At 43.6% G+C, this 22,426-nt stretch overlaps 1 protein-coding gene across 1 annotated transcript in view; it reads left to right on the forward strand.

Moving 5' to 3' along the window:
- The first annotated feature begins 261 nt into the window (after positions 1 to 261).
- Positions 262 to 22,426, forward strand: part of ttn.1 (titin, tandem duplicate 1) — a 136,491-nt gene continuing 114,326 nt past the window's right edge. The window contains exons 1-32 of the mRNA XM_014028495.1: positions 262 to 1,956; positions 2,038 to 2,319; positions 2,616 to 2,882; positions 3,045 to 3,317; positions 3,408 to 3,671; positions 5,125 to 5,385; positions 5,460 to 5,720; positions 6,154 to 6,417; positions 6,516 to 6,776; positions 6,866 to 7,126; positions 7,899 to 8,159; positions 8,310 to 8,451; positions 8,521 to 8,689; positions 8,778 to 9,009; positions 9,110 to 9,394; positions 9,516 to 9,632; positions 9,725 to 9,913; positions 10,414 to 10,920; positions 11,195 to 11,698; positions 12,021 to 12,065; positions 13,098 to 16,781; positions 17,269 to 17,553; positions 17,809 to 18,375; positions 18,555 to 18,836; positions 18,912 to 19,190; positions 19,273 to 19,554; positions 19,635 to 19,913; positions 19,998 to 20,285; positions 20,380 to 20,658; positions 20,740 to 21,021; positions 21,129 to 21,407; positions 21,731 to 22,009. Of these exons, the coding sequence (XP_013883949.1) occupies positions 585 to 1,956; positions 2,038 to 2,319; positions 2,616 to 2,882; positions 3,045 to 3,317; positions 3,408 to 3,671; positions 5,125 to 5,385; positions 5,460 to 5,720; positions 6,154 to 6,417; positions 6,516 to 6,776; positions 6,866 to 7,126; positions 7,899 to 8,159; positions 8,310 to 8,451; positions 8,521 to 8,689; positions 8,778 to 9,009; positions 9,110 to 9,394; positions 9,516 to 9,632; positions 9,725 to 9,913; positions 10,414 to 10,920; positions 11,195 to 11,698; positions 12,021 to 12,065; positions 13,098 to 16,781; positions 17,269 to 17,553; positions 17,809 to 18,375; positions 18,555 to 18,836; positions 18,912 to 19,190; positions 19,273 to 19,554; positions 19,635 to 19,913; positions 19,998 to 20,285; positions 20,380 to 20,658; positions 20,740 to 21,021; positions 21,129 to 21,407; positions 21,731 to 22,009 (13,282 nt within the window). The 5' untranslated portion in view covers positions 262 to 584. The remainder of the gene's footprint in view (positions 1,957 to 2,037; positions 2,320 to 2,615; positions 2,883 to 3,044; positions 3,318 to 3,407; positions 3,672 to 5,124; positions 5,386 to 5,459; positions 5,721 to 6,153; positions 6,418 to 6,515; positions 6,777 to 6,865; positions 7,127 to 7,898; positions 8,160 to 8,309; positions 8,452 to 8,520; positions 8,690 to 8,777; positions 9,010 to 9,109; positions 9,395 to 9,515; positions 9,633 to 9,724; positions 9,914 to 10,413; positions 10,921 to 11,194; positions 11,699 to 12,020; positions 12,066 to 13,097; positions 16,782 to 17,268; positions 17,554 to 17,808; positions 18,376 to 18,554; positions 18,837 to 18,911; positions 19,191 to 19,272; positions 19,555 to 19,634; positions 19,914 to 19,997; positions 20,286 to 20,379; positions 20,659 to 20,739; positions 21,022 to 21,128; positions 21,408 to 21,730; positions 22,010 to 22,426) is intronic.

Genomic DNA, 22,426 nt, shown 5'->3' on the forward strand with positions numbered 1-22,426 from the left:
GTGTGTGTGTGTGTGTGTGTGTGTGTGTGTGTGTGTGTGTGTGTGTGTTGTATAACAAGACATAATTCAAGGCAGGTACAAATATTTAGAATCTTTAGCTAAACCTTATCTTAACATAATTCACCACTAATGTTTGTATAAACATTATAAACTTGAATTTGCTTTGATTTTAAAATAAATCAACTAATCTGTACAGCAATTCAAATTTAAAATGATTGAAATTATAAATCAATCCTCAAACAACAAATGTAAATTTCAGGATTGAAGGAACCAAAGGAGAGGCCAAATTTCAGATCCCATCCTCTGCCGGCACAGACAGTGCCTGGTACACCGCGACCGCCATCAACAGGGCTGGCAGAGACACCACYCGCTGTAGAGTCAATGTGGAGGTAGACTATGTTGAGCCTGAACCAGAGAGGAAGCTCATCATTCCCAAAGGAACATACAAAGCCAAAGAGATAACCCCACCAGAGCTGGAGCCCCTCCACCTACGATATGGTCAAGAGCAGTGGGAGGAGGGTGACCTTTACGACAAAGAGAAGCAGCAGAAACCCGTGTTCAAGAAGAAGCTGACATCCATCAGGATGAAGCATTTYGGTCCAGCTCACTTTGAATGCAGACTGACTCCCATCGGGGACCCCACCATGGTGGTTGAGTGGCTGCATGACGGCAAACCTCTGGCTGCTGCAAACAGGCTGCGCATGGTCAACGAGTTCGGCTACTGCAGCCTGGACTATGAAGTGGCTTACGCTAGAGACAGTGGAGTCATCACCTGTAGAGCCACCAACAAGTTTGGAGTGGACCAGACCTCRGCCACCTTGGTTATCAAGGATGAGAAGGGCTTGGTTGAGGAGACACAGCTTCCTGAAGGCAGGAAGGGAGCATACCGAATGGATGAAATGGAACGCCAGGCTCATGAAGGTGGACCTTATGGTGTCACTGCTGAGGAAGAAACAGAGAAAATGAAACCAGAGATTGTCCTCCTACCTGAACCAGTGAGTATTATGGAAGGTGACACAGCTCGATTCCGTTGTAGAGTGACCGGTTATCCAGCTCCAAAGGTTAACTGGTATCTCAACGGACAACTCATCCGCAAAAGTAAAAGGTACAGACTTCGTTACGATGGTATTTATTACCTGGAGATTACAGAAATCAAATCCTATGATTCAGGYGAGGTTAAAGTTGTAGCAGACAACATTGTGGGCTCAGCTGAACACACAGTGAAGCTGGAAATTCAACAAAAAGAGGATTTCAGAACTCATCTGCGCCGTGCCCCTGAAGCTAAAGGAGCTGAAGCTGCTCAGGAGGCTGGAAAAATCCCATTTGAGGTTGTAAAGGCTGAGAAACCTGTTGAGGATTCCCAGCTGAAGGAGGTGGTCAAGCTTAAGAAGGCACAGAGAATTGTGCGTGAAAAGGCCACCGAGGAGTCAGAGGAGCTGAGAAGCAAATTCAAACGCAGGACAGAGGAAGGCTATTATGAGTCTATCACTGCAGTGGAACTCAAGTCTCGTAAGAGRGATGATTCTTATGAAGATCTACTGAAGAAGACAAAGGAGGAGCTTCTTCATCACGCCAAGGAGAAGGAGGAAGCTGAGAAGAAGAAGGAGGAGGAGCGCCGCAAACTTACAGCAAAACCTCTGAAACCAGAGCGAGTCAAGCTCTCCCCCAGCATGGAAGCTCCTAAGATCCTGGAGCGCATCACGAGTCAGACAGTTTCACTGGGCGATGAAGTCAAGTTCAGAGTCAGAGTCGTTGGTAGACCAGAACCAGAATGCCAGTGGTTCAAAAATGGTRTTCAGCTGGAAAAGTCTGACCGTGTTTACTGGTACTGGCCCGARGACCACGTGTGTGAACTGGTGATCAGAGATGTCACCGTGGAGGATTCTGCCAGCATCATGGTGAAGGCCTCCAGCAAAGCTGGAGAGACTTCAAGCCATGCTTTCCTGCTGGTGCAAGGTACCCTAACACTCACTTCATTAATCTTTGACTCTTATTCATGTATTTTCTAATAAAATCTTTCTGACACTTTTCTGACAGCAAAACAAGTTATTACCTTCACCCAGAGTTTGGAAGGGCTCAATGCCAAAGAGAAGGACACCATGGCAACCTTTGAGTGTGAAACCAATGAGCCTTTTGTTAAGGTCAAGTGGCTGAAAAATAATGTGGAAATCTTCTCAGGAGATAAATACAGGATGCACTCAGACAGAAAGGTTCACTTCCTGTCGGTGCTGATGATCGAAATGAGGGATGATGCAGAGTACACCTGCATGGTTATAGACGATGAGAACATCTGGACAAGTGCCAATCTCGTTGTTGAAGGTGGGTCAGTGATTAGTTTAGAGAAAACCAGCACCTTGTAGAAACATGCTGATGATGTATCTGAAAGGTTCAAGTTCAGTACTAAAACCACAGCTCATAACATCATCAGGTGTAACTATGCCATTTGGTATTTTGCATCAGTTTATCACTCTAAATTTTTTGAACTGACTCTGGGTTATGCATATCTACGTTTGGACGCATCTTATAGCAGTCATATAGTTTGAATGAACACTATTTTACCCAGTGTTTGCTGTGTTGTAGTTGTTGATGTACTGTGTGAATAATGTGATGAACAGGAGCCCCTCTGGAGATCCTGAAGCAGCTGGAGAACACAGAGGTGCCAGAGACGTACTCCGGGGAGTTTGAATGTGCCGTATCTCGTGAAGATGCTGAAGGCACCTGGTTTTTTGAAGATACGCTTCTGTCTCCCAGCGGTAAATACTCCATGTCCTCCCGCCGTGGAAGACACACTCTATCAGTGAAAGATGTCAAGAAGGAAGACCAGGGAAAATATAYCTTCAAAGTGGGCGAATTCAAGACAAGTGCTACTCTGAAGATGAAATGTGAGTTATAAAAGTTGTTGAACTTGGATTGTGGTTTAGCTCAGAGAAATATGCTCTGCCAAGAAAACTGTGGCTTATAATAATCCAATGCTTTTTCTAAGTTTCCTCTGCATATTTTATTTCCGGTTTTCACTACTAACTCTATTTATCTTGTTGTTGCAGTGCGTCCAGTCACCCTGATGCAGCCTCTGACTGACCTCACAGTTTGTGAGGGTGACATTGCTCAGCTTGAGGTGAAGTTCTCTCAGGAGAATGTTGAAGGAAGCTGGATGAAGACTGGACAGCCAATCACAGCTTCAGATCGTGTACATATTGTCATTGACAAACAAACCCACAAACTCCTGATTGAAGATGCCAAAAAGGATGACTTTGGAGTGTACTCATTTGTGGCTCCTGATCACGACATTTCAACCTCTGCAAAGCTGGCCATTCAGAGTAGGTCCTTTAGGCCCTAGTTCTTTTCAAAACAAGGTGYTTTCCACAATAAAATGTCTCAAAGTGTATGTTTTTCTTATTGTGTCACAGCTATTGGCATTTTGGTGCCTCTGAAGGACACATCTTCCATTGAAGGCACCAAGGCTGTCCTGGAGGCCAAGATCTCTGCTCAGGACATCAGCTCTGTCAAATGGTACCATAATGACATGCTTCTGGAGCCCAGTGACAGGGTCACTATGGTGGCAAAGGGAGCCAAGCAGCGTCTGGTCTTCACCAGGACCTACGCTTCGGATGAAGGACGCTACAAAATGGTTGTTGGTCGAGTGGACACCAGCTGTAAATTAACTGTTGAGCGTAAGTTACACATGAATAAACACACAATGAATGTCTGAACTGTTAGAGCACAAAGTCAGGTTTAGCTGTCACATGTAGACAAACGTCCAGCTCACCAACATCTTAAGCAATRTAAAAATACCACAACAGCATTTGTTAATCATCAATATGTTTAATATAAGTTGTAACCTCTTTTTCTGGTAAATCTGCTCTTTTAAGCTAAACAGTAAATATTTAATACCAAAGTTAAGCATTAATTTTGTCATTTAAATTTATAAGGACTGTAGTATAAGCATTGGATAGAATATGTTGTATTACTAAATGGAGCTGAATATTGACAGCAGTTCAGAGTAGAAGAATAGAACTGTGAGGTCTCAGTCTCCAGATTAAACACAACCAATAATCCTGACATACTAACATCTGTGTAAAGTTACTGCTCCACACTAAGCTAGGTCTGCCTGGTATTGCTCCACCTGCTGGACATCACAAAGTAAAAAAGAAGAACTTTATGAGTTTGGAGATTGAAGTCCRTCTGTCAGAGATCCAGAAAAGAAAATCTGTCATTTTTAGCAGSTCAGCTGTGGAATWAAAGGAGCTGCTAAAGACAAGGAATGAAATGATGCTGTTAATGTTGTCTCCTGTGGGTCGTATACAGTCACAGAAATAAATCTAAATCATATTCATCTCTCTCTAGTTCTGCTCCGGTTTTTCTTTTGGTCAGATATTTCCAATTTAAGTGTAAACAAGTGTGTTAAATAATTTTCATTTATTCAGAAGAAGAGCCACAGCCCGGACCCATGTGCCAGTCCCCCACCGTCTCACCTGCATGTGGTGTCAGATGTGGTTCTGAAAACAGCTTTTTAAAATGCCTCCAAAATGTGTCTGGTACTTTGGAGAAAACAGCAAAGCTGATGTGCTGAATAAAYGTCAACAAAATAAAATTTGATTAAAAACTAATCCATAAAGCTCGGTGTATGCTGAGACAAATTAAACTTCAATTATTGCATAATTTAAGTTGGTTTGTAGTTTGAGATCTTCATATTAGTRTTGTAGTGTTATACAACTGCATTAATAGCAAATTTATTTTAACCAATTTATGTTGTTAATGTACATTTTTACATTTAAAATTATAATTCCAATTGAAACAGCACAGCCTATTGTCAACATAATTATGGAGTGTGATTTATTTTCAACTCAAAATATGTTCAAAATGACAAAATATAAAGTTATTAGTCAAGAAGGTCAGTCTGGATAACAGCAGACTGACTGCAGGTAAAACATGACAACATTGAATGAAAAGCTCTACTAAATCACTCATACACACAATTTAAGAACAAATCTATTCGTATGAGCGGTTCTTACATGAGGCCCAATGTTTCTTCATTTAAAATCAAATATTTTTGTCCTGTTGATGTTGACCGACAGCTCTCAGAGTAAAAGAGTTGATGACTTATTCTTTGTTGTGAATGAACAGCTGTGCAGATTGTGAAGCCAATGACAGACACAGAATGCTCCGAGTCTGAGAACGTCACCTTCCAAGTGGAGGTTTCTCACCCGGGAATCGACCCTTACTGGACCTTCAAGAACCAACAGCTCAAATCTGGACCCAAGCACAAGCTGGAGACTAAGAATCAGATCCACACTCTGACAGTCATCAATGCCATGAAGGATGAGGAAGGAGACTACATGTTTGCTGCTGGTGAGAAGACATGCAGCGCTTCACTCACTGTAACAGGTAAGTCAGTCATGTTTGGACACTGGGAGCATGCTGTGATGGTTCCTGATGGAGTAACTCTCTTCTGTCACCAGGTGGTGCCATCAAAAAACCTCTGCAGGATCTGGTTGTAGCTGATTCCCAGACTACAGTTCTAGAGTGTCAGGTAGCCAACCCTTCAGCTGAGGGGAAGTGGCTGAAAGATGGCCAACCTGTTGATTATAGTGAAAACATCCTGAGTGAGGAGGACGGAGCTGTGAGACGGCTTGTCATCATCATCACCAGAGCCACTGATATTGGAGAGTACACCTATCAGGTTGCTACCTCCAGAACCACCGCCTCCCTGAAGGTTGAAGGTGAGTGCTGCTTCTTTCACACATACAGCCTGACTTTAAATTCACAGCCTTGMTAATACTAAATTATACATAGTTAGGAACTTATTGACTCTTTGGGAAGGTGAAGGCAAATATGTCCTTTTACTTATTTGTGGCTTGCTTTCCTAAGTGTTGTATCCTAAATCAGTTTCCTTCAAAAGGACACAAGTAGAGCCAGGAAACACGTTTACTGGATATTTAAGTTGTGGAAACACAAAGTGGAACTGGAATTATTTTTTCTACTGCTTTTTAAAAGGACAGAAAACATCAGATTCTTTCATAACTGTTGAAATGTTTTTACATTTATAAATTCGGGTTTAGTTGTAAGACTAGAGATTTGGTTTGACATCTGTCACAGATGTCCTGTGACATAAATCATTGAGTCGTTGACTAATAAAGACATTTGTTTGTACAGCTGTTAAAATCAAAAAGACCCTGAAGAACGTGAACGTGGTCGAGACCCAGGAGGCCTCGTTCAGCCTTGAGCTGACCCACGAGAACGTCAGAGGAGCACAGTGGATCAAGAATGGTGTTGAGATCCAGCCCAGTGAGAAAATAGAAATCACCACAGAAGGCACAGTTCACACCCTGAAGATCAAAAACTGCAACACTCAGGATGAGTCGGTTTACTCGTTCAAACTGGGGAAGCTGTCTGCAAATGCAAGACTCAATGTTGAAAGTAAGTGTCTCTGAAATCAGAAGAACTCTTTGGCAGATTGGTTGTCTGAAGTCAAGTCCTAAACCTGTTTTTATAACTATAAAACACTTTTCTCCCAGCCATCAAGATCTTGAAAAAGCCTAAAGACATCACCTCCCTGCTGGGTGCCACAGCTATGTTTGAAGTGGGGATCTCAGAGGACAACATCCCAGTGAAATGGATGTTTAACAACGTGGAGCTGAAGAGCAGCGAGCACTACACCGTGCTCTCTGAGAAGAGGACCCACAAACTGATCGTCCAGGACGTGGACAACAGCAAACAGGGAGAGTACACTGCTGTGGTCGGACACCTGCAGTGCAGCGCTCACCTCATTGTTGAGTGTAAGACTTAATGTGCAGCTTCTCTGATACTTTATGAACTAAAGGTTTGCAGCAGAATCAAACCRTCTGAGTTTATGATTTCCCTGCAGCTCTGAGAGTCACCAAGCCCCTGAAGAGCGTGGAGGTCCCAGAAACCCAGGTGGCCACGTTCGAGTGTGAAGTTTCCCACTTCAACGTGCCGTCCACCTGGCTGAAGGACGGCGTGGAGATCGAGATGAGTGAGAAGTTCAGGRTCGTGGTCCAGGGGAAACTGCACCAGCTGAAGATCATGAACACCAGCAGGGAGGACTCTGCAGAGTACACCTTCATCTGYGGGAACGACCGCGTGTCCGCCACGCTCACCGTCAACCGTAAGACCTTCAGAGTCACTCCACAAACGTTTGTTTCTGAAGGAAAATGATTTAATGAACACTGCATGACAGTAGCTGGTTATATAATTAATAAATAAATGTAAGAGATGATCCAGAGAGAGTTTGTGAAAACACAAGCCTGGTTTCAACTTATCATTAACTTTAGATAAAACTAACTACATGATATTTGGTAACAGACAGAGAACTGTCAGTGTCTCATTTAGAGTTAATGGTGTTGAGATGTACAGAGTGGTGACTTGAAGGTTTTAAGTGTCACTGATGAAAAGCTGACATGGAAATCTCCTTTAAATTATAAAAGAATAAAAATAGCAGTCAGTTGCATTACTGTATAAAGTAAAAGAGTTATTGAATAATAAAACTATACAGTATATTGCATAATGTAATGATTGTTTAATTTACTGTATTAAAGTTTGCGGAAAAACATATAAAACAATTGCAAATGCTTTTTTTATTTGACAGAAAAGAGCTGTAGGAATTATCAGTAGGAAGTGCTWTGGTCATCCATCAAATACATTGTTTTATCAGTTTTAATTATTGAAATGTCATGATTTGATTGATTATAGTTTTCTACAAGTCATGTATAAAGCTCATAAAAAATGGGATGACTGATTATTTTAGGAAGGTGTTGAAATGCTTTTGATTTACAGGTCAGTTAAAAAATGACCATGCTGGTTTTAACAATCAGTTCTCGGTTCTTTTTTTAAATCTCCAGTGCTTTGCTGAACTTACCACCATGCTTGTTTCTTTCCAGCCATTCTGATCTCGACTATGCTGGAGGACCTGAACGCCCAGGAGAAAGACACGGTCACATTCGAGGTGAATGTCAACTATGAAGGAATCACCTACAAGTGGCTGAAGAACGGTGTGGAGATCAAGTCCACAGACAGATGCCAGGCTCGATGCAAACAGCTGACTCACACTCTGAGCATCAGGAACGTTCACTTTGGAGACAGTGCCGAGTACAGCTTCATGGCAGGCTCTGCAGTCACCACAGCTAAACTCTATGTAGAAGGTACAACGTCCTCTGAATGACCTGTTAACCTGGGAAAAACTAGAAGGAAGCCAGCCCACAGCTTTACTCTTTGTTTTCCATTTCATTAGATGTTGATGATGGTGTGAGTCTATTTCTTTCTGTTGAAGTTTAAAATGTGTCCAACTCCAGCTCGTGTCATTGAATTCACCAAACACCTGAGAGACCTGAAGATCACGGAGAAGAAGAGGGCCACCTTTGAGTGTGAGGTGTCTGAGCCCAACGTCCAGGTGATGTGGATGAAGGACGGTCAGGAGCTGGAGATGTCTGACAGGTATGCACCTCCCTGTTCAGGTGCAACAATYCTTTAAATCCTCGTTAACCTGCCTTTTACTGTCTGCAGATACAAAATGACCTCAGATCAGTTTGTGCACCATCTGGTCCTGCCGTCGGTCCGCATGTCCGATGCTGGCGAGTACTCTGCCGTGGCCGGGTCCAGCATCTCCAAGGGTAGCCTGGGAGTGGAAGGACGAGATGTTCGGATCTCAGAACCTGTCAGCAGAGACATCACAGTGGGTTTAAGCTGCAGGAACTCTTTATGTTCCCTCACACAGGAACCGGTTCCATGGATTTAACTCCTCGGACCTTCTCTGCCTGCAGGTTGTTGAGAAGCAAAGAGCCAACTTTGAGTTTGAGGTGAACGAGGAGGATGTGGAGGGTCACTGGCTGAGGAACGGTGTGGAGATCCATTTATCAGAGGAGGAGAGGTTCAGCTATGCAGCCATCAGGAGGGTGCACCGCCTCACCATTTCTGAGACGTACCGCAGCGACGCCGGCGAGTACACCTTCATCGCCGGCAAGAACCGGAGCACCATGAACCTCCATGTCAGATGTAAGACATGCATCGTTGAAGAGTCTGGACTCACCAAGTCATTTTCTGAACTTACCTGTGAGAAGCGCTGCATGTCTGATCTAACATGTTTGGTCTTCAGTGCCAGAGCTTCCTCAGATCGTCCGCCACATGGAGCCCCAGACGGCCATGTCGGGCCGGTTGGTTCGTTTCTCTGTGCAGGTGAGCGGCCTCCCCCAGCCTCAGGTGTTCTGGTACAGAAACTCCCAGCTTCTGTCCACCAGCTTCAAATGTAAGTTCCTTCATGATGGAGACGAACACACACTGCTGCTGCTTGAAGTCTTCCCTGAAGATGCCGGCATCTACAGCTGCGAGGCCAAAAATGACTATGGGGAGGCCGCAAGCTCCGCCCCCCTCACGGTAGAAGGTCAGACATCTTTCATGTGAACCCATCATGGTTCAATTGTCCAGAGACATTTGCATGATTCTATTGGGTTTGAGTTTCAACAGGGAAGAACCTGCAGAGAACTAATCTGTTTCTGCTTCAGTTCCTGAGGTGGTTGAAGCTGCACCGATTTCTGCTCCGGTTCTGGTTACTCCTCTGAAAGATGTCCTGGTCTCAGAGGGACATCCTGCCCAGCTGAGGTGCACCGTCTCTGGGGAAGGTACTGCTCACCTTCTGCTGACTCGTGAATAAACTAACTGTTCAGTTTCACATGTCTAACAATTCCCTGACTTTACCAAACGTTGTCTCCAGATGTGCAGGTGGCTTGGTTCTGTAATGACAGAGAGATCCGACAGTCGAACAGCTTCAGGATGTCTCGTTTAGATGAAACCTGCCTGTTGGAGATTTCCAGAGTCCTCCCTGCACATGAGGGAGAGTACTCCTGTATAGCCACAAATTCAGCAGGAATGGTCACATGTTCTGCTTCTCTGCACCTGGACGGTGAGTTCAGATGAAAACACGTCTCTCAGAGGTTCTTCTAAACAGAGCAGTGAGAGTGGAGTCTGCATTGACTGCATGTTCTTCAGTTCATTTCAGAAAGACTCGGGTCTTTCAACAGGAAGAGAAGATTTTATTTATTATTCAGTAAACCTGATCTTACAGGACTTTCTGATTGATTCATGATATCTTTTTTAACACACGTAGCTCCTGGTAGGCTTTCTTTTAGGCATGAATTTTTATGTCAGAGTAACATAGCATAGCCAAACATCTGACCTGTGGAAGTACGGAGTTCTGGATACCTCACACTCACGGACATGACCCACTGTTGGTTTTCAAGTTCTGACTCGGGTCAAGCTTGCATGATTGACTGCAGAAACCAGCTGTTCTTTCCTCACTGATTCTCAAACCTTCAACCCCACTGCACTTTGGCAAATAACCCAGATAAGTCTCCAGAATGTTGCTGTGTTGACCTAATGCTTCTATTCTTTCTTACTGCCCAGATGAAACAGTCTTAGCTAGCGTGTCGAGCACTGAGGCTGACACTAAGCTGTCTCAGAGACTGGAGGCTCACAAGGAGAGCTTCAGGTCTCTGTCAGTGGCTCAAACAGCCCACAGTGTTGAGTTTTCTGAGACGGTCTCTGAAAGTTCCTCTGCATCGTGGAAGACAGTTGAGATTCAGATGGAGAGTTCAAGCTCTGTGGAGACCAGCTTTGGCTTCAAACTCTGTGCCAGACCCAAGCTGCTGGTGGAGATGAGAGACGTCCGAGTGAAAAGTGGTGAGATAGCAGAGTTCAGCTGCTCGTTTGATGGGCAGCCCTTCACCGGAGTGCTATGGAATCATAATGGTCAACACTTGGTGGACACAGAGCGGGTGAGGAGCTCTCAGAGTGGGGACTTCTTGTCCCTGGTCATTCATGGTGTTGGTGTGGCGGATCAGGGAGTTTACTGCTGCACAGCCACCAACCAACATGGTCAGAACAGTTCTTCTGCCAGGCTCACCGTTGAAGGTGCTTAATCTTTCTTTTTTCCATTTGGCCCATCCCACTTTTCCATCTGCGCTCCCTGCTTTGGACCCTTTCCTCATGGTTTAACATTTCCTCTGAGTTTGTAACCTGCTAAACTGTAATGAAATAACAACCCTTGTAGAGAAGCTTTTCCTCTTCCTGCTGCTGCCAGCTTCACCTGCTAATCTCATCATTCATTCTACTAACCTTTATTGATTAGTCATAACATTTTACTCTCTGACCCTTAATTACTCTCCCTAACTTTATTCTCACTCAGCTAAAGAAGCAACCCTCAAAGCAGAGACCCCTATTCCCACCGATACTGTTTGTAAAGCATCTCACGCAGACAGGGAGAGTCCTAGAAAGCTCTCGGACCAAGACATGCAGGAGTCCAAGGAGAAGAAGGGACCATTGCCTAAGTCTTCCCAGAGACCTTACAACTTGATCAGCCAGCTGTTTTTCCCAGATGTTGTACCTCATGATGAGCGGAGTCATCAGTTTTCCAACTGCCACGAGTATCTGATCAAACTCCCCCCTGAGCTGCTGGTTAAAAACAAGGACAGCAGCTCCCTGTTCTGCCTTTTCAAGGGGCTCCCCACTCCTTTTGTCATTTGGCTTTACAACCATGTGAATGTCAAGGATTCTGCTTCTTACTCTCTGAAAACAGACGGCACTCTTTGCTGTTTAAATGCTAATAATGTGGGACCTGAACAGGAGGGTTCTCACTCTTACAAAAACCTAAGCTCAGCTGGAGAAGCTGAGTGCACCACAGTGAAGAAAGGTTGGCATCATCTGCATGCTTTTGGCCCTTCTGCTCACTCTAGCTGTCTTTGTCCCCCACTCACTGTTTTACACATCCATAAGAAGGACACATCTTCACAGAGTGACACCATGTCTCCTCCAGGGCTTTAACTTGTCTTCCTACTCACTAAAACAYTCTTAGAGATTCGGACACTCAAAGCACAAAACATGATCAGAATGTGCAGCACACTCAGAGAATGAAAGGTGGCATGCCAGAACATCACAGGTGCACGACCTGTCACTGATTCCGCTGTCCACAGTYATGGTTCTTATTGTAATTGGGAAACTTTGTGTCTTTGCAGTAGCTGAAGTGGAGAAGGAACCTGCAACCCAGGCAGACGTGAAAGGTAAAGATAGTCTCATTTCAAGTTTTGCTGTATTTTTTAGTATTATGAGGTAGTTAATGCAGCTTTTCCAAACTTTGAACTTGTTTTTATGTATTACTAAGTTGTTATGTCTGAGAAAACCCTGAATTGTGTAAAAACTCGAGGTACATTCAGCTCAGCTGTCATTGTGAACAAAGACATGTTGGTATTATTTCCTGCCACACTTTCACTCTAACAGGTAGCAGAGGTTTTTGTCAGAGAATAACTGTATTTCCTGTGGACTCTAAAAGCCCACAATGCTTTTTGCCTAGATTACCTTTTCATTGTTGAAGCAGATTTCTCATTTTTTTGTAGATTTTTGGTGTCTCTGAATGAACATGTGAATGTTGTGGTGGTTTGGTTCCTGTGTTGTTGGGTCATTTTGAAACAGACATCAAACAAACACAGGCCTCCAGGCTCACCACAGAAAGAAGCCTAGCCCAGGGACTAGAAGTCTGTGAAACTTTGGGTTGCTGGACARTGATACATGTCATGAAGTAAGCTCACCATCACATAGGTCTGATCTCATGACTCAAACATMTTTGCCGTTAGTTGTGGTGAAATCTTAGTTTTCAAAGAGAACAAAGAAAAAACAAGAGTTGTTATATTTTCTGCTTTTAAAACATCTTCATTCAACATGACARTTGAGTTGATCATCTCAGATTGTTCCAGTTCGGGTCTCACTGTTGGACCGTTTCCTGTAAACCAGCTCTGATCAAACTTATTTAGGGAGATGGAAATGATTGTTTTATGTAACAATAGAAACAATAATGGAAGCACAATATGGTTTATATTAAAGGATGAAACTCAGCAGATATTTTTATTTTACAGTCAAACTCCCCTCAACTGCATAGGGAAGTTTTTTTAGGTTTTTTTTCGTGTACAGTGAGTGCCCTGAGACGACGGATGTTGTGACCTGGTGCTGTATAAATTGAACTGAACTGAATTGTTTTCATTGCAGCTGACTAAGGCTTAAATGTGAGATTGACTTGAAACTGTTGTTGTTTCACTCAGCCATTTCCAGCTCAGCTGTCACAGTGGAGGAAGAAAGCCAGGAGTCGTACCACACTGACATAAAGTTACCAGATACATTCAGAACGCTTGAACTCAAACCAGAATCTCAGCACTTCTCTACCACTTTGGAGAAGAAAAAAGAAAGACCAGTTTTCCTCAGTAAACTTTCTCCAGCAGCTGCAACTGTTGGAGAAATGTTTGTGTTTACTGTTAAAGTGTCTGGTTTTCCAAAACCCAYTGTTCAGTGGTTCCACAATGGGCAGAAAATAACCACTTCATCTTTGTATACTTTCATTCATGAAGAAGAGGTGTGCAGTTTGGTCATTAACAAAGTTCACAAGGAACTGGAGGGAGAGTACTCCTGCACAGTCAGAAACAGATTTGGTCAGTCGACCTGCTCTTCTTACCTCTTTGTTCATCTGCCAGAGCCGCCAAAGGATGCAAAGACTTTGGGCAAGCCCCCAAAGTTTCTGAAAACTCTGGAGTCTGTTCAGGTGTCTGAGGGGGGAGAGTGTTTCTTCAGATACAGTCTGACTGGGGACCCTCTTCCTCAGGTTCAGTGGTTCAAAGGCAGCATCCACATTGATCTGAGTGGCTTCTACATCCTGGTGCACAACCCAGATGGCTCAGGCTTTCTGAACATTAAAGGAGTCAGACAGGAGCACAGTGGTATCTATACCTGTAAGGCCTCCAACCACTATGGAGAAGTCTCCTGCAGTGCTGAGCTACTTGTATTCAGCCAGAAAGTTCCAGAAGATTCCATGTTAGTTCAGAAAATTAAAGATTTGAAGATTTCCATGACTGAACAAAGCACAGAATACAGATTATCCCAGGAAAGGGTGCGATCTGATCAGATGATTTATACAATCAGCACAGATGATCGGCAGATTATTGCCAGTGAGGAAGTGGGAAAGCTCAAAGAGCTGAATATTTCTGCTGCTACTCTTCATCGGGAACAGTTTACCCACCAAGCAGCCGTTCTGCAATCACATGAAGTACAGGAAAGAGTTTCTGTCGCTCCAGCCCACCCTCCTGAGGTCTCAGCTGTTTCTACAAAGCAGCTTCATGTGGCCACGTTTTTATCTTCAGTCCAGGAGAAACAAAAGATCACAGAGGAGCACTCTGAGAGAATCTGCAGCCCTGAGATAGTTGAACTTCAGTTTTCCAAAGAAMAGCCATCAAAAGTCATGTCAGCCACATGTGAGGAGATCCTTCCACTCAGCACAGTCAGAGCCAAAGCTTTGATTGACCAGACTCCAGAACACATGCAGACCACTACTGAGCCCAGGCATCTCGTCAGCAGCCACCAGGTAGAATCTGCTGTATCTGTTCTGAACGAACCCTCAGGTGTTCTACACAGACCAGAGGAAGAGAGGGGTTTCAGAGTCAAAGAGGGGGTGAAGATTTTATACTCAGCTCAATCGGCAGGACAGCTGCTGCTCTCAGAAGCTCACTCTGAGCCTCTGCCACCTTTAGACACAGCCATTACACCTTCAATTGAAAATGAGCAACCTAAGCTAATGTTAGCACCTGTAAGTGAAACTAGACTGACTTTATCTAAAGAGCAGACCTTTGAAACACAAAGGCCAACAGAGCAAACAATCAGAGCAATCAAAGGAAAGATGTGTAAATCAGTTACAACCTGTGAAGAGAAATACCAACTTCAGGCTGAACAAACAGGACAGGTGGCACCTCTAGAACCTCCAGTGAGTCTGCAGCCCCTGTGTGAACTTCAGCAAGTCCTAAACCTGCAGGTTATTAGTGATCAGGATGTTTTACAGTCTGAGGGGATGCTCAGTGGTAACAAACCCTCCACAGAGCAGGCAGAAGTGAGGACTAGCCCGACTCTGTTGCATTCAGTGACCCAAGAAGAGCAGAGGACTGTGATATGTGAGGGAACTTCAGAGCTTTCAGCAAAGGTTGACTATACCTCCATTCAGCCAAAGAAGGAGCTACCTCAACCAAAATACCTTCAGTCAGTCGATTCTAGATTGGTTTTACCCAAAGAGGGAATACTTACCATCACAAAACCTGACCAACAGGAGGCAGTGATGAAACTGGAAAAGGCCAGAAGCCATGCAGCTACCTCAGAGATGAGGAGGGAGATCTCTGCAGATTATCACAAACATATTGACCTGTCTGTAGATGGGATTAAGCTACAACTTCAAACAGAACCCAGGCCTCCAAACATCCTCAGCATGTCCTCCCAGCCTCTACAGCTGCCCAAGGAGATACCTTTTGTTACAGATTATAAGCTGCAGAGAGCATTGGTGCAGAGAGAACACTACTGGAATATCATGCAGTCCGTAAATGTCACAGACACTCAGACTCTAGACGAGGGTCACACCACTAATCTTGTTGTTGATGAAAAATTCAAGCCCATAATCAAAACCGAAGCTAAGATTCTTAAGAAGCCTGTTTTCATAGAAGAAAAGGCAGCAGCGACTGAAAGCTGTACCATCTTAGAAGCTGCTGAGGAGGATTTTGCGGTTCAAATACAAGAAGGACAGTCAGTCCGACAATCAGTACTACTGGAAGAGAAACACATCATTATGGGAGAGCAATCAAGAGAAATGTATAAATCTGAGGGTTCATGTGTCAGTGTTAGCACCCAACCTAAACAGGTTGTTTATGTCCATGAGTCTCAGGATTCTCCTTCTCTCCCTAAAGAACTTCATTTTGTTGTTAACATCCCTAACCCAACCAGGAGGAACATCCAGTGTCAGCTCCGACATGCCCTTCAGTCTGCTGTGGCCACTGATCATCCCCTTTTACTGGCGGAAGTCGTAGGAAGGTTAGAGGAGGTGGAAGTTCAGGAAGTCACGGTCCTGAGAGAGGCCAGAAGGACCACATATACATATCTGATCACATCACCTGGTGTCCCAATGGAGGTTACTCTATCATTTGATGGGGAATATCCTCAAACTGCTGACCTCAGGTCTGAACTGCAGGTAGCTCTGAAAGCTATGGTTTTCCAGGAGCAGCAAAGTCTCGCATCAGAAGAGCTTGGCATACTGCAGACTGAAAGGTCTCAGAAGATTCATGTCAGCTCAGTACCCTCCAAAGAGATGTTGTCATCTGTGGTGGACTCTGTGACGGTGGCAGAGACTGTAGCTGGATTTGCTGCAGAGATATCTCAGTCTGCAGTTGTCAGAACTGAAGCTAGTGCTTCCTTCTCTAGAGCAACAGATCAGAGTCAGACTGAGACCAGCAAATCTGTGCTTGTGAGTCAAACAAAGATCAGGTCAGGGATTGATGTCTCTGCTGCTGAAGTAACCAGCACAAAGTCTGTAGACCAGGTTCTTGTCAAACAACAGGTGGGTGGGTTTGTCCACAGAGAAGCCAGGGAAGAGTATCTTTCAGAGGCCATCCTGATCAGTGAGTCCTCTGATAGTCTGATTGATGTTCCTGTTGTCACTGAGGCACTGCAGGATGTTTGTGCTGAAAATAACCAGCAGGCTGTCTTTACCACCACTATTAAGCATGTTACAAAGGTGAACTGGTTTTTCAATGGTCAGCTAGTGCAGTCTGGCAAAGAGTTCAAGTGTTCAACAGACAACAACACGTACACACTAGTTATCAACAAAGTTTCCAAGGAGAGGCATCAAGGAGAGTATGTCTGTGAAGCTGAGAATGAAGCTGGCAGGACTACAACRTCTTCAAGACTGACTGTGGTCACACCAGGTTTGATGATGGACAGTTCTTTGATTTCATCATCAACTAACTTCACACACTGTTTTGTTTTATTCAAAACTCTGTTGTCTCCAAACCTCAAACTAATTGCAGTTTAAAGACTGAAGAAACAAAATGTTTCTTCTGGATTTTTATTTGCAAAAATACATTTTGTAGTTTGAGGTTTTAATCCGAGACATCGCCACTTTTCTTAATAGATCATCTAAATCCCTCCTCAAACACACCATCCTCATGTTCATCCCAGTTTCCTTCCAATAAATCATTCTTCATGACTTTCAGCATCTGTTCTTTCTCATCCTCCATGTTTTCCATGCATGCCTTGACCTAACAGTTTCCTCCTTCACAGTCATCACTGGATAAGATTGTTTGAGTCACTCTTCATCCCAGGACCACTCCATCACCACATGCAGTAGAAACTGTACACCCTGTTCCCAGCTGCTTCTCTGTATTCACCCCATCTTTTTGTCTTTCTCTTCAGTAACAGTGAAGCCTGTGTTCAAACACAAACTTGCTCCACTGGAGATCAATGTTGGTAACCAAGCCCGGTTTGAATGCGACACTGCGGAGGCTCCAAACGTGAACTTCAAGTGGTTCAAAGATGGACACCCCATCAAAGAAGGGGATAAATACAGGATAATCAGTCGCTTCACTGCTTCCTCTCTGGAAGTTCTGAGCCCAGCTAAAGATGACAGCGGCGAATACACCTGCAAGGCGTCCAATCAGCACGGCAGTGATGAATGCTCCGCCTCTCTGACTGTGACAGGTAAGAGCAACACCTGTTTGTGTCTTTGCAGCTGGTTGACTCTGAGCTGTTTCAGATGTTTATTCCCTCAGGGCTTCATCTTTGTTTTTCATTCATTAGACTCTGTTTTAGTTTGGTTTGCTTCATTGCAAATATTTGATTAATACTTTCACGCCCTCATGGTTTGTTGTTGTGTAAGTGGCAGGATTTGGTTAAAGTGCTACTAGAGTCTRCCTTTTTACCACTAATGTCTTTGTTTTTTCTTAATCTTTATAGAAAAATTCCCTCCAGCTTTTCTAAGTAAACCTGACACTCAGACTGTGTATGTTGGAAAGAGGGCACTGATACAGTGTGTAATAACAGGATCTGCTCCTCTGAGTGTCGTGTGGCTCAAAGACCACCAGGTGTTGCCCTCAGTGCCTGCACACTATCAGACCTCTTGTGAAAAGAATAAGCACACTCTTGAGATTCTTCAGCTGGAGGCAGCGGACCAGGGGCTGTATGTGTGCAGGGCATCTAATGATGTTGGGACGGCTGAGTGCAGCATGGAGCTGCGAGTTATTGATAAGCCCAACTTTGTAAAGCCCCTGGGTCMGGTTGTTGCCGTGGTCGGAGCTCCTCTGCACCTGGACTGTCAGGTGAATGAGGATACTGGAGTAACTGTGACCTGGACCAGAGATGGTAGAAAAGTCCACCAGTCTCCAGACTGTAAACTGTCTTTTGAGAATAAGACAGTAAATCTTGATATCCTAAAAACCACACTGAAAGATTGTGGAAATTATGTGTGCACAGTTACAAATGAAGCTGGAAGTGCATCATGCTCCACTTCAGTGAAGGTACAAGGTAAGGTCATCTTTAAGACATTCTGAAGTGTTTGAATCAAAACTGCAGCATTAAAAACAAATGTTTTCAATACATACTCTTGTCTTTCTCATCCTAACTAMTGAAATATTTCTTTTTAAATGCGGACATATTTTGATTGATGTCTTTAATAATGGCTCTGACCAATCGTACCTCTGCAGAACCACCAGTCTTTGTAAAGAGACTGGAAGCAACAACGGTTTGGAAGCAGGGCAGCACAGCACGGCTGCAGTGCACTGTAAAAGGATCCCCTGAGCTTCACTTTACCTGGTTCTTCAATAACAGTGAGCTGCCTGCTGCTGGCAGGTACACAGCCAGTTCTAAGGATGGTGTTGCTGCTCTTGAGATAAGGGATGTCACTTTGAGTGATGGAGGAAACTACAGCTGTGAGGTCCTCAATGAGTCTGGCTGTGAGAGCTGCAGCACTAAAGTAATCGTTAAAGGTGCACCAACTTTGGTCCTTTAAAAAAACATTTTTCCCATATGATTCTTTTTCTAACATCATTTTTCCCCATTAGAACCCCCACACTTTAAAAAGGACGTACCGTGGATAGACGCAGTGAGGGGATCAGTAGCTGTGCTGGAGTGTGAGATTGCAGGTTCTGCACCGTTTGATGTGACTTGGAAAAAGGATAAGAAACGCCTGTCCACAGATAAAAAGTACAGAATAGTGTCCCAGGGATCGCTGACCTCTCTGGAGATCCACAGGTTTGAGAGCGCTGACTCTGGTGAATATGAATGTGTCGTTTCAAATGAGGTCGGGTCTGTGACCTCCAGGTCATCAGTTAAACAGAAAGGTTAGTAGATCAGAAACTGGATCAACTCTCACTAAGAGTTTAGGATGTTGTGACATCATCATGACTAACACTCTTATTTCAGAGCCACCCATTTTCTCAAAGAGAGTTGAAAGTGCTTCAGCAGTTTTGGGAACTGGAGTGAAACTTCAGGGAACCCTGAAAGGCTCAGCTCCTATCTCTGTCAAATGGATGAAAGACTCTGAGCTTTTGAGAGATGATGATCCAACAGTCACAATGTCATTTGAGAATAATGTTGCGAGTATTTCCTTCTCTTCTCCTGAGATTAAACATGGCGGTAAATACACCTGCCTTGCTGTAAACGATGCAGGGCAGCAGAAATGTGAGGCTGTTCTCACCATTCAAGGTTAGAAATATTCATCAGAAATCCTTTTCTCTCCATTTATCTGGTAGTTATTAAACTCTAAAGCTTGTGTTGTATTTTAGAACCAGCTAAGATCCTAGAGAAAGCAGCGTCTATCAGCGTCACGGCTGGTGACATGGCCACATTGGAGTGCACCATTTCTGGAAGCCCTGAACTCAAAGTAAAATGGTTCAAAGACGGCAAAGAGATGATCAGTGGGCGTAAATATAAGATGTCAGTGAAGGAGAATACTGCGGTTCTAAAGATTCTCTCTGCAGAAAGAGGAGACAGTTCAGAATACAAGATGGAGGTGTCCAATAAAGTGGGAAAAGATGAGTGCACATGCTCAGTGACTGTTATAGGTTGGTAACAAACAGTGATCATTACTGTCATTTTAAATTTGGCCTTTGGTGACAGTTCTGCCATTGGTTTATTTCCCCACACAGATCGTGCAGTTCCACCATCTTTTACTAAAACTCTAAAAACGATAGATGGAAGTGTTGGTAGTGACGTTACCTTGGAGTGCAGAGTTGTTGGGTCTCAGCCAATGGTCGTTTCTTGGTTCAAAGACAATAAAGAGATCCACAGTGATGCTAAATATCAACTGGATTTCAGTGAAAGTGCAGCCTCTGTGACGATAAGAAGCCTGGATACAGTTGATGGAGGAGTTTTTACATGTCGTGCTTCTAACGAGGCTGGACAAAATGAGACCAGTGGAACATTGACAGTCAAAGGTTAGAGACGTTTAAAAGCTTTGAATCAATCAAACATTTTACAAAGATGAGCACATTACAGATGGATCTTCAACATGCATGTTGTTTCTTCCAGAACGCCCAGAGTTTAAAGTGAAACCAGAGTCTCAGAATGTTTCTCCAGGATCGAATGTTGTGATCACAGCCTCCTTTACTGGATCACCTCCACTGGTTGTTAAATGGTTTAGAGAGGAGAAAGAGATTTTTACTGGAGGAAAGTGTTTCATTAAAAAAGACACCTCTTCAAGCTCTTTGGAGCTTCATTCAGTGAAACCCACTGACTCTGCTAAGTATACCTGCCAAGTTTCCAACGATGCTGGGAAAGTGGACTGTACCGCCGTCCTCTTCGTGAAAGGTGCTGCTGATCATTCATCTACAAAACTCTTCTTTCTGTGCATGACTTGTCTTCACTGTAAATGTTCTTGTTGGTTTACAGAAGCCCCCAAATTTACCATGAAGTTTGAGCCTTCACGACAGCTCAAAGCTGGACAGCCTCTGAARCTGTCATGCAAAGTTCAGGGAACTCCTGTTATTTCCATCAGATGGTTTAAAAATGAGTGTGAAATCAGTGCTGACCACAGATACTCCATGTCCTTTGATGGGTCAGTAGCTTCTCTGCTGGTAGAACCCTCTTGTGTAGAGGACAGTGGAGAGTTTGTGTGTTTGGCATCCAGTGAGGCCGGCAGAGACCAGTGCAGCTGCTCAGTAACTGTGAAAGGTTAGTTCAATCTCAGGAGGTCTTTACCCACAGGGTTTGACATCAAGTGTAGACTCATGGAACAACAAGCGGTGACTTTAAAACTGATTTTATCATCTGTCTTATAGAGCCTCCAGTGATTGTGAGGCCTTTTGAATCAGCTGAGCTTGTGAAAGGATCAAACATTATCCTGGAAGGAACGATTGCAGGCTCCCCTCCTTTTGAAATAAGTTGTTTCTTCAATGAGAAACTGATCAGAAGTGGCAACAAACATAAAGTCAGTGTGGATAAAGACACAGTGACTGTTCAGGTCTCAGACTGTGACAGCAGGGATGCTGGAACTTATCGCTGCACTGTTGCAAATGATGTCGGGGAGGATTCTTGTTCTTGCCAGATTTCTTTGAAAGGTCAGTTAAGTATTTTTTGTTCCTCACCCAAACCTTCCTGTTCCTAACACTAACCTAACTCAAGTAGTTTCTGTTCCCCTCCCTAACTTCAGCCAAGATTCCTGTTGAATGCTGTTCATTTTCACATTGATTTTTTGTTTAATTAAATTTCAGGTACATTTTTGGTTTTACACAAAGCAGTGTTTTCATGCATCATATTTTCTTTAATATATATTTTCTGACCCCAAATAATTACTGAGATTGTCAACAGATGGTCAGATCTGGAAAACAGAGACATTTCTATTGTGGACATTGCAGTCTTATTTGTGGTCTTTTTCCACTAGAACCACCATCATTTGTTCAAAGACCACAGGACATGTCCTGCATTGTGGGCTCTGATATCTCTATGAAGTGTCTGTTGTCTGGATCACTTCCTATGACTGTCAGCTGGACCAAGGATGATCATGAGCTCAGAGAAGATGAGCATGTTAAAATGACCTATGAAACCAACAATGCTGAGCTGAATTTGACAAATGCTCAATTGTCACATACTGGGAAATATGTTTGTGAGGCTCAGAACAGAGCTGGGACTCAGAGATGTGCCACTGTTCTCACAGTTACAGGTTTGTCACCTGTGTGTTCCTTGTGTCTTAACTACTGTTTCTTTTATGTCCCGTTTCAAGCTTCATTAACACATTGGTTTGAGCATAAATGTTTTTTACTGCCATCTTTGAATTTTAATGATGGGAAATATTTTATGTAAAGTTAGTATAAAGTTATAGAAAGATAATTCTTGATGATGAAAATGTGGCTTTGAGCATCAAGGCCTGCAGACTATAGATGTTGGACTGACCAGTGTGTAGTTTCAAGTGAGGTTGTGTTGGTTATCAAACAGTACATCTCTCAGGAATCCTCTTTGTCACATGACAACTCAGTTATAAAGGAGGCTTTTTCATCTATTTTCTTCTGCTTTAACAGTAAATGTAAAGCTGTTTCTATACTCATGTTATTGCTGTAAAACAATCAGTGGTCCTAAGGAA

Source organism: Austrofundulus limnaeus, unplaced genomic scaffold (assembly GCF_001266775.1).
Source record: "Austrofundulus limnaeus strain Quisiro unplaced genomic scaffold, Austrofundulus_limnaeus-1.0 Scaffold770, whole genome shotgun sequence".
NCBI classification, from domain to species: domain Eukaryota; kingdom Metazoa; phylum Chordata; class Actinopteri; order Cyprinodontiformes; family Rivulidae; genus Austrofundulus; species Austrofundulus limnaeus.